Source organism: Sebastes fasciatus, chromosome 2, assembly GCF_043250625.1.
Source record: "Sebastes fasciatus isolate fSebFas1 chromosome 2, fSebFas1.pri, whole genome shotgun sequence".
NCBI lineage: Eukaryota > Metazoa > Chordata > Actinopteri > Perciformes > Sebastidae > Sebastes > Sebastes fasciatus.
The window spans coordinates 31506854-31518519 of record NC_133796.1 but is presented as its reverse complement, the minus strand read 5'-3'; the positions used below and the strand labels follow the sequence as shown (position 1 = coordinate 31518519).

At 41.1% G+C, this 11666-nt stretch overlaps 1 protein-coding gene across 1 annotated transcript; it reads left to right on the top strand.

Annotated features, from left to right (window-relative positions):
- The first annotated feature begins 430 nt into the window (after positions 1 to 430).
- Positions 431 to 10304, top strand: vegfd (vascular endothelial growth factor D). The gene is made up of 8 exons (XM_074619374.1): positions 431 to 1548; positions 4926 to 5130; positions 5208 to 5328; positions 5871 to 5940; positions 6072 to 6199; positions 6287 to 6402; positions 7881 to 8046; positions 8722 to 10304. Exons 1-8 carry the CDS (start codon positions 1438 to 1440, stop codon positions 8738 to 8740), a joined length of 936 nt encoding a protein of 311 aa, XP_074475475.1. The 5' UTR covers positions 431 to 1437; the 3' UTR covers positions 8741 to 10304.
- The last annotated feature ends 1362 nt before the right edge of the window (positions 10305 to 11666 follow it).

The window sequence follows — 11666 nt, the reverse complement described above, 5'->3', positions numbered from 1 at the left end:
AGGGGAAATGTGCTTTTAACTGCTCTCCACCCCCCTTGTTAACTTTAAACTTTATTACATTTTCCTTCAGCTGTTTGGAAGAACACAGTAGCAGAGCTGTTGAGAAATTCTTGCACACATTGTTGGAATGAAGTAAATTTAACATCCTATTAAGTATGAAGGTTTTACCAACATTGTGATGACACATTTATGTACCACATTAACCTAATGTATCCTGCTGTAAAATGAGTTAGTTTTCCTCTATAGCCAAAAACTTACAGACCACATAAAATATTGTTTAAACAAAAGTTTTTGCACGTTTCATAATTATCATCGCTTTGCAGCAGACAGAAAAGACGGCCAAGCTGCTGTTCCTCATTTGCATACAAATTCTGAATATTGTTTTCCTACTCCCTCCGTTATGTGTGTTCCCGGCAGTTAAAACGGGTCTGGATGGGCTGGTGGGTGGGTGGGGTGTCGGTGGGCCAGGGGTGGTGCTGATTTCCCCTCACACGTTACGGAAGTCTGGATCACATTTAAAACACATGTTGCTGCTCTTTGGCTGTGTGGTGGTTTGGCAGCTCTGGAGGAAAAGACACTGATAGGGGACTTAACAGGCAGGGGACTTGATCACTTGACAAACAAGACATTAAAAAAGAAAGACGGGAACACACAAGCTAATAAAAAGGCGTGCTTTGTGGCAGCAGGAGCAGCAGCAGTGGGAGAGACTTAAGAACAGACTTATACTAGCTTCTCATAGCTTCTCCAGAATTAGCCCACATCTTAGAGGAAGGAACTGTGTGGCTGCTTTTGCACCTCAGGGCCTTTTTACACGGACAAACCACAGTAAGATCTGGAGAACCGAGGACTGACAGAAGGGAACTTTCACATACATATATTGTAACCACTGAACTCAACATTAAAGGGAAGCCACAAGTCAGATGCTTTTTTTTCAGGAGGTGGGAATATAACGAAGGAATTTGCTCAGATCGGAAACATCTCTCAGGCCTTCAATCCATTGTGACATAAGAGAGTGTGCTGGTCAGAGGTCCTCAAGAGACTTTTTCTGAGGTAATTCTCAGCTCCAGACGTCTAGTAGCCTCCTTATTTAACTGGACACCTCAGGTTGTGCATCAAAGCTTCTGCAGTAAGAAGTGCATGTTTTAAAGCCTCTTTAACCTCCTCCATTTGGCTCGTGGGCGTCTGGGTTGCTGTGACAGGTTACGTCTGGCTTAGACACACACACATACACACACTCTTTACTGTGCAGCTGGAAGATCAAGAGTTTTTGTGTTGCACATACCTGCACTGACTGAGTGTGTGTGGTCTGAGGGACTCAGCTGGTCTGTTGGGAGTCAGAGAGGCGGCCAGCTCTAAGTGCTTTCTGCCAGAAGGAAAAAGGAGGCAAGTTCATACTGCTGAGTGCCTCTCAGAGACGGCGAGCAGAGCCAAGGACTAATGATGAAGATGAGACGGACTCTGTGCAGAATCTCCTGCTTGGTGACTCTGCTGGTGGAGCTGAGCTGGATCAGCGTGGGACACGGCATGCACAGAGAGGCAGGAAGTAAGGTAAGTGTGGCGTGAAGCCTCGTGTCTTCAAGTGCATGTGTGTCAAAGCAGCAACGTACAAGAAGCTTCTTGCAATTCACTGCCGTTTGTAGATGACGTTTAACGACAGATTTTGTGTTGAAAAAAACTTTGATTTATTATGTAACTCTGTCCAGAGAGCAGAAATTAAAGCACAGCATTGCTTTATATTCTTGGTGCAGTCAGGGCTTCATTTCACTCGCTTTTGCAGTTTTGAGGAGCCTCTTTACTCTTTTCTCTCATTCTCTCATAAACCTCACACTTGACCAGTAGGGCTGTGTGTTGGCAAGAATCTGGCGATATGACACGAATCATGATACAGAGGTAACGATTCAATATATTGCGATACTGTAAGTAAAGCGATATATTGCAATTTTTTAAAATCTAATTCTAGGTAAACTGTCATAGTATAAAGAACACCATGTGCATAACATTTGAGTAAAAAACAAAAAGTTTACTTTTTGTATGCAATCAGAACAGTGGGATCTGCATTTATCAGTCCCTGTAACGTCCAACATCATAGCACACTTTGAGAGGGCTCATCTCTTTGCAAATGAAATAAAGTATTGACAAAGTGAATCTTTGCATGTAAACGATTAATTAAAAATCGATAGTGTTTTTGAGAATCGATACTTAATCACAAAACATAATATCGCGATATTCAATTTTTATGACATTTTCTTACACCCCTATTGACCAGATGCTGCCAGATGCCAAAATTGGCAGTAATCATGTGTGCGCTTGCCGGATGCCATAATTGTATCTGCATCAGAGGGCTTGTTGAACCACCTCACTCTTCTTCATCTCCATTATTCTCGTCTCTCCCCTCTCGCTTTCTATTCAAACTCCCTCCATCTTTACCTCCCTTTCATTTCCCATCATCCCTCTCTCAGCTAGGCGCTCTCCCTCTCTGTTTCTCATTAGTGGGTCTATCCCCTGGTAGAAATTGTGGAGGGGAAACCTCCCTATTTTCTGTTGTTGTTTCTCTGATTTAAGTGGAAGCAGTCAGCCAGCCGGCCTGCCCCACCCTCCGTTCTGCAACACACTGAACACATCACATCGTTACAGTCGTCCAGAGGAAGTAAAGCACACACTGTGTAAACAATATTCCATGTTTGTCCTCTCTCTGACGTTTGTAGGCCGACCATCAGGCTTTGGCTTTCCCGCCTCAAAAATGAGCCTCTCCTCAGACACATCACGCCCATGGCTCTTTAAAGTCTATTAAAATGTCAACAAAATCTTACATAACACAGAGTCCTTTACTTACATTCATCTATATCTTATCTACACCGTACAGATCTGATCTGTTCAGCTTCCATTTTGTTCTGAGTTATGTCATCACAGGAACTTTGCCCTTCTTGTAGCACGACAGGTGGTTTTATGGTTATCTCCCACCACTGCTGCCTCCTCTCAAAGTGCCTGTTGGTGGTCTGGTTGGCTGAGGCCCATATTTGTCAGATGTCCTGGGTTTATGTCATTCTTCTAGTGTATATGAATGTATACTCTTTTGGTAGCAGAGTCATGAGACTTGAGAATGAGCAGCTTTCAGATGTAAGGCAGACACACACATGTGCTACTGCAGCTGTTGATAATCACACTCTGACTACTGTGACATCAACTCGAACAACTTGGCCTCAGTGTAAGGCACATGTTAGCAAAGATTAATGCACATAATGTGGCTGTAAATGCATGTATCCATATTTTATTACATTAAAGGAACAGTGTGTAGGATATAGCGGCATCTAGTGGTGTGGTTGCAGATTGCAACCAACTGAGTACCCCTCCACTCACTCCTACCTTTCCAAGACTGCGGTAACGTGAGCCGTCGAGTGCAAAACCGTGGTAACGCCGTTCGCCTCGCCCAGAGGCCATCCTTACCATAATAACACTACTTTAGGAGCAACGGAAGTCAGACGGTGGCTGGCGGTGCCACGGTTTTGGAAAGGGAGGAGTGAGCGGAGAGGTACTCAGTTGGCTCACGTTACCGCAGTTTCTCAAGCGTGTCAGAGAACTACAGTGGCCTTCAGGTAACGTAAAAACACGAAAGGCTCTCTCAAGAGCCAGTGTTTGTTTTGTCCGTTCTGGGCTACTGTAGAAACATGGCAGAGCAACATGGCGGATTCCATGAAGAGGACCAATACCCTATGTAGATATGAAGGGCTCATTCTAAGCCAACAAAAACTCAATGATTCTTAGTTTCAGGTGATTATACACTAATGAAAACATAGCTATGAATATTATATTCCATTTCTGCTAATAGATCCCTCAAAGTGCTACACACTGTTCCTTTAAGACTAACAAGTCTGCAGCCACATCAGCAGCTCTGTGAGGCCGTAGCCTACGTCACAGCAGAGTTTTGAGCTAAATGCAAGTATTGGAATGCTACAGTAACATGCTAATGTTTAGCATGGGATATTTACCAAGGTTATGTCTGAAATCACTCCTTATTTACTAAATAGTACACTACCTTTACCCTCCACCATTTTATCTGATCATATAAATTCCAAGTGTGAAAGTCAGGGGATAGGGACCATGAATGTCTCTACAAAATGTAATTACAATCCATCAATAGTTGTTGAGACAGTTCACTCTGAACCACACATGCACTGCTGGACTCAAGCAGGGGGAGCGACCACCCCCCCTTGATGTCCCTGTGTTTGAACAAATCGCATCGCAGTGTCATCTTGGATGTGCCTATGGTAGATGAGAGGTGATAAAGTGCCTTCTAGGGTGCCCTTCCAGTGGAGAGAATGCGATGAAGTGTCCTCTAGGGTGGCCTTAAAATTGAGAAAACATGATGCAGTGCCATATAGGCCCTTCATGCTCGAAAAGTTTCTGCGCGATGGTGTCCCACCACATGCATTTGTTTCGCATCTGCCCCTCAGACAGCCTGAGTCCGTTACTGCACACATGTCAACCAAATGTTGGTGCTAGAAGAAATATCAGGGGATCCCAAAAGTTTGTAGGATTCATCCGCAAATAGGAACCAAATTTCATGTCCAATCCATGTAATAGTTGCTGAGATTTTTCAGTCTGGACCAAAGTGGTGGACCGAGAGTCAGACCAATAGTGTCATCCCTAGAGAGGATTATTCTTTGGTCTCTTGACGTATGATTATTGTCCTCTGTGTGTTTTTCAATACACCTCAGGGAATATTCACAAATACGTCCAACTTGTCATCAAAGAGGTTGCAATTGTACTCAAAAGTTGTTTTAAATTAGGTTTAATAAATGTGTACATTTTGAGGGAAACCCCAAAAGACATAGACACAGTGACAAGGGAAACTGAGACCATCAATGAAGATGTTTTTTTTATGTTAGTGTGAAGCATTAAAGGATGATTGTCTGTGATCCCTGCAGGTGGTGAAGCAGTGGGAGAGGAAGGTACGGTCAGCCTCCAGCCTGGATGAGTTGCTGAGACTTGCAGACTTTCCTGACTGGAAGTTGTGGAAGTGTCGCCTGCGCCTGCAGCAGCCGGAGACCCTCTCTTCACCTCCACCTTCAGTGGGCTCACACCGCTCTACGCGCTACGCTGCTGAATCGTACAGCCTGGAGATACTTAAAGGTCGGATATAACATACAGTACATGTTAAGTGTATGTGTGTTGATGTGGTTATGAACATTGTGTGTCTCCCATTTTAGCCATAGATGAAGAGTGGCAGCGGACTCAGTGCATGCCGAGGGAGACGTGTGTCGACGTGGCCAAGGAGCTGGGCACCGACCCCTCCATGTTCTTCAAACCTCCTTGTGTCTCCGTCCACAGGTTTGTTTGACATGAAACCAGATCCACAGAACTTCAACAATGTTCACCAAGCTCAGTGCTACGGCACCGTACCTGCACCCTGTAACACTCAAGCTGACAAAACCTCTCAGCAGTCCTTCATGTTACATTCAGTTGTGTTGAATAGATGCTGAGGTGGAAACAAATGTTGAATAATGTCCATATTTGACTTCTACAGGCCTGCAGAGGTGCTTTGATGGGGAAAATAATTTGTCAGACACATATAGTGTTTAATATGATACAGAATAATAATATCTTAACTATTTGTAAAGCAGTTTTGATACATTTTCTTAAGTATATTGTTAAAGGAATAGTTTGACAAAAGCCAGGAGTACCAAGAGTTTAGATGAGAAGATCGATACCACTCTCTTCAGTTTGACCTCTGACCAATTGTGATCTTTTAATTGTAGAAAACTCCCATAAACATTAGAAACCTTGACTCCAACTTAGTCAACAACTTATTGTAAGTTTACTTCCTGTTCACGTCACTTTACCCAGATGTGAATTTGTTTTCCTACTGACAGGTGCAGTGGCTGCTGCAATCAAGAAGGTGTCACCTGCAGAAACACAACTACTGTATTTGTGAATAAAACGGTGAGTGACCAAATATCAGATGATCAGTTGACATCCTTTTGACCTTTTGATTTAACCTTTTTCTGAGGGTCTGAGTATTGCAACAGCAGCACTAGTTCTCACCCCACTATGTGCATGTTTGTGTATTTCAGGTCCTCAGTGTCATTCCCTTCAAGTTTGTACCAGAGCCGGTGCTATTAAAAGTAGCCAATCATACAGAGTGCCGGTGCATGGAGCCCGCCATAATACGACGTAACGCTCAACCTCACAGTAGCAGTGGGTGAGTCCAAAACATCAATCAATCTCATTTCTCAAAGGAATTTTTATTTATTTAAATTCTGTTGTAATCCATCTGTTTCATTGGCAGCTGCTCTCCGATGGGCCAGCTGTCAGAGGCAGAGGACTCCAGGAGACTTTGTGCCAGTGGGTTGATTTGGGATTGTTCAAGTGACAGATGCATACCTTACCCCTCCAGTACACCAGGTGTGTGTGTGTCTCAGCAACCGCTGGATGGATTGGATTAATAGTGAACAGACATTAATAGTTTTTTGAGGATGTATCCTAATTACTTCTGATTTATGACCAAATGAAGATGGTTAACATTATATGTGCTAAAACATCAGCATGTTAACATTGTCTTTGTGACCATGTCCAGGCTGCTCTCATACACTGTTTGTTGCTATACCTATGAAAAGTAATACCCTATAACTCGTATAACCCCACACAATCAATTTGTATGTAATCCACATAATCGTGAGCCAGGACAGGTTACGTAGTATAATTAAGCAATAGCTCACGACAGGCCGTGGTATGTTGTGATTATATCACAGCTAAGGGGCGAGCGGTCAAGTATGGCAATATGAAAGTTATAGACACATTCCAATTTATATAGTTTTTTATTAATAAATTATAATGTTCACAATAAAATAGGCCCTCCTGCCTGCACATACCAAGGTGGTTGCTATGGAACGTACACTAGCAGCTGGCATATTTCTGTTTTTATCACAGGCTAGCGTTAGGGCGCGGTGACACATGTGTGAATGCAGGTGAGTGGCCTTTGCCTGCCGAGGTGATATTACAACAGAAAGTTGATCTCCACGCGAATGCAAAAATGTGAATTTGCTTCGCAACCGGAAGCGGATGTTTTTTCTCCCATTCACTCGCATATAGAATGGAAGTGAACGGGATGCGAATCTTCACACATCTGTGACTGTGCTTTTATATTTATTTCATTATTTGGCTCTTTATTTACATTATTGTATATTTCCATATGCAACCACTGAAAAACTGCCCTGCCTCAGTAGGATGACTTTGATAACTGCTTGTACTAGGCTTGCCTGTTCATGTTAAGAGGAGGAGGAGGTGTTGCTTAGTGTGGCGAGGATGTTGCTCCACTTTATACGGTTCCCGAGTTTCAGCTGCCAATCCACTTAAGGCCATAATCTCTTTGGTGTCAAGACCCGCGTCAGTGTCCAGTGTGAAACCAGAAGTCAACGTTGACTTATTTCTCACGTAACTTCCGTACTTAAGTAACGTCACTTCTGTAGTTATTTTAACCCAAACTATGATCTTTTCCTAAACCTAACCAAGTAGTGTTGTTGCCAGAATACCACAGGGGCTTGCGCAGGTGCACTGATCTCTTTGTGTTGCTGGACATTCGTAGGAAAATGTACAAAAAATAGCTTTTCGTAAGATATATGAATCATTGTTTGAGGCTACGTTGGCATGTTAGCAAAAAGCTCCAAAACACAAACCATTTTGTGAACCAAACCCAGGTATCATATCTCCAGAATGTATTTAACATTATTTTATCATTTGAGATGTCAGCTGTGAAGTCATTATCAAAGTATGGAAGTGATGTATGTTATAATACGGAGATTCAGCTGACAAGATGAAAAGTAATTTCCTGTACTTGTACTGTCTTTGTGATTTAAATGTTAATGTTATTTCCTCCTGCTTAGAGTTTCCACTCAGTTCATGGATGCCCGACTGTGAGATAGACGTGGAGCGCTGTGACTGTCTTCCTCGAACTGAGCCAACTCTGCAGCCAAGACCGATCCAACACTGTCAACTCAACTCCTCCATTTGCGCACACAAGCACCAACGTTTTGATCAAGCCTCCTGCAGGTAGGCCAGAGGGAGGCTTTAATATAAGAATCTGTCTGTTCACCGTTGACTCTTTTTTAATGCTCTAGTCTGGACTCAAAAGTCACAGTTCATCCTTATGGAGGACGGAACCTGCCAAAATGAATGAATGAATAAATAAATGACCCGATAAATCGATAAATATGTCATTAAATGTAGCAAAAATAATATTAAAAATAAATCTAGCCATTAATTAATTGATAAAATGTGACATAAATAGATATTTCTGATTTGATTTGCTTTTTTAAATGTATTTATCTTTGTATTAATTCCCTTATTTATTTACTATTCTGTTTAATTTTCCCTTTTATTTATTTATGTATTTATTTACATAGATTTTTATTGATTTTGTATTAATTAATTTATTTTTACATTTATTTCTTAGTTATTTATTTTTGCTTTTATTTATTATTTTTTTCATCCTCTCTTTTTCACATTTCCCAGGACATGTTTAAAAATTTCCTCAAAACAAATTTCCTTCAACATTTCCAGTCATTTCCATGCCTAATTATCTTTTGTGTGCATAAACAAAGTGATAAATTTCCCAAAACTCTGAGTTCACTGCTGACTTCAGGTTCATCCCAGCTTTCTGAGCTCTGGTGTGTCTGAACTCATGCATATTTTATACTCTTTAAATGATCCCTCTTTTATTCACAGATGCAAATGGCCCAAGTAGAAGTCCACCGGGGAAAAACATTACGACAACCTGCTCGCCAAGGATGTTTGGAGGCAGAGAAAAAAGGCTCATAATTTATTTACAGTCCTATTTATGCCGATCACTTTAACTAATTAAGATGATATTAACTCACATGACCATGTTAATTGATTTTTTAACATGCTTACCTTTTGTTTCAATCAATGTGTCAAGTTTATGATTTGTACATTTGTTCTTTTGTGCACTGAATATGTAGTTTATATTAAAAGATTATTTTTATAATTTGAATTTGTGATGAATTTATGTACTATTATTGTGATGGAATATCCCAGTGTTTGTTAAACTTTGCTTGTTCCTGTTGTTTCCGTAGTACAGAACTCACCTGTATGCTTTAGACGGTGCAAAACACAACTTTTGAAAAGTTTTAAAACTTACTGCACACTCCATTGGCAACAGCTGCTGAATTCTTGTTTGTCCAGATCATCTTGTTCCTTGGATTTCATCTTCATACAGAGTCTATAAAAATGATTCACCCTCTTTGGAAGTTTTCATGTTTTATTGGAAAAAACAAATGGATTCAAAGAGTTTTTTTTATGACTCTGATCCAACAGAAAAATATCCTTTAATGTCAAAATAAAACAGATTTCTACAAAGTGATCTAACTTCATTGCAAATCTAAAACACTTGTCTGCCTAAGTATTCAACCCTTTAGGACAAAAAAGCATCACTGATGCAGCCAATTTGTTTTAGAAGTCACATAAATGATTAACTGAACCGGCCTGTGAGTAGTCAGGGGCTTTTAATTGATTGTAGTATAAATACAACTGAATCTGATGGGCTTGTGAGGGTAAAATAAACACACTGAAAGGGAAAATTTTGAAAGAAACCTGTGACTTGGGAGAAGATTTGTTTCCCAGCAAGACAATGAGCTCAAACAAAAAGATGAAGCTAGACACGACATGCCTTAAAAACAACAATGATCACTGTCCTTGAGTGGTGGCGTCACTGAGTGAGTCAGAGTCTCAATCCAGTTCAGAATATGTGGAAAAGGCTGATCACTGATGCCCATACAATCTGACAGAGCTGGAGCAGTTTTGTAGAGAAGAATGGGACAAATTGCAGCGTCCACATGTGCAAAGCTGTTAAGAGACTCATGCCGGTAACGGCTGCACAATACTGTTGCAAAACAAATATTTGTATTAATTTGAATCCCTTTTGTAGAGATGTTTCACTTTGACATTAAATATCTTTTCCCTGTGGATCAGTGTCAAAAAAGCTACATTAAATCTACTTTTATTCAATGTTGTAAGACAATAAAAGATAATTTGACATTCCTTTTATAGGCATTGTAGCAGCTGTTATGCTGACATAAGATCTGTTGCATTTTTTTATTAGCCAGATGGTGACAGAGTGAGACAGATTTCAGATTGAAATCCATGCCTCCATCTTCTCTGATAATGTTTGAAGACCTGCAGCCACTTTTTTGATGCCAGACTGTACATACAGCTTCTCATAAAACAGGTGCGTCATTTGTTGTTGCTTGGTGAAAGTATTGATTTCCAGTCCCCCCCCCCTTCAGAATTGATTTTGCACCCATCATAAAATGTCTGAATACCATAATGTTTGAAAGTCGTTGTGTCAGTGGATACATTAATAAATGTGTTTGTGACTCTTTGGTGACATCACCGTGCCTTCAGGAGCCACACAGGCAGTCAGAATAAAACAGGTGTCAGACAGAAATGACACCACCGCTTTGGCCTCACATGGGATTAATCATTTAACTCCTCCACTGGTCCTGCCCTACGGGTAGTAATAGAACCAAAAATAAAATATGATTTAATATATATTTCCTACAAAGATGTTATTAGTGTTTGAACACTAAACGCATATTCCAGATTATTTGATGGCACAAAATACTAAACAGGCCTGAAGTTACAAGGAGTTTTGTCTCCCCCTTGCTGCACTATTTGTGCACTTGCAAAAACAAAGTCAAATATATAGTTTCCCCAAATACCAAAGATTAAAATCCCTTTTTTAAGTCCCAGTCATATATTGAAAATATGTGATAAACATGAGACTAAGAGATGAATAAAAAAATACGAGAACATGCTCTAAACTTGATTCACGCATCAATCTCTTAAAGTGCCCGGTGGAGTTTTCTCGTAAACAAAGAGTGTTACTCATCAAAACACAGTGTGTGTCCTTGAGGTCTAACAATCATGTTGAAATAATTTCATTCCTCACGACACATTTGCAAAGATGATTCTTTTTTAATCCTGCATTGCTCATGTGTTTATTAGCTCACAGTCTTCTTCTTCTCTTTGCTGGTGCATTGCTGTAAAATGTATCTTGGCGTGTTACTGCCACCTATAGATTAGTGGAAGAGTGTGAAACCCTTGGCAGGAATGTGCAACACATTATCTACGTGCCGGTGCACACACATGTGCGTCCTTGTACGAATGCACGAGATAAACAGGATGGGAGGAAAAAAGTAGTGCAACTAGAGGTCCAGCCTGTTCTTATTCCCAGAGCATCAAATACCGAGGCTTTGTCACGGCCGTCGGCGTGTCATACCACCACACACAATACCCTTTAGCGCCGGTATGAAACCCATTGGGCGTTCCAATAATCATAATGTAAAACCATCCGCAGCAACAGTAAATACTCAGAGAAAGTGCGCCTGAAAAGCGCAAAAGAGACGAACTGGGTGGGCGGGAGGTGAGGTGGATGGGTCCAACAAACAAAGGGCTTTCATCCAGGAGACCGATGTACATGTCCTGTGCATCACGTTACAATCAGCTGTTTGTAGTAGTAGTTTTAAGCCCAAACATGTAACTCTTTCCTAAACCTAACTATAGTGGTTTTGTTGCCTAATCCTAAAGTGATGTCAAGGGGCGTGAGACACCAAGGAGACACCAAGGGGAGTGTGACGAGTTGGGATGAGAAC

Bases quoted from the DNA above. Each gene is read 5' to 3' on its own strand.
- vegfd (XM_074619374.1), top strand. From the start codon at position 1,438: ATGATGAAGATGAGACGGACTCTGTGCAGAATCTCCTGCTTGGTGACT. The intron at 5,329-5,870 runs GTTTGTTTGACA...TCCTACTGACAG, and splicing joins CCTTGTGTCTCCGTCCACAG to GTGCAGTGGCTGCTGCAATC. The intron at 6,200-6,286 runs GTGAGTCCAAAA...TTTCATTGGCAG, and splicing joins CAACCTCACAGTAGCAGTGG to CTGCTCTCCGATGGGCCAGC.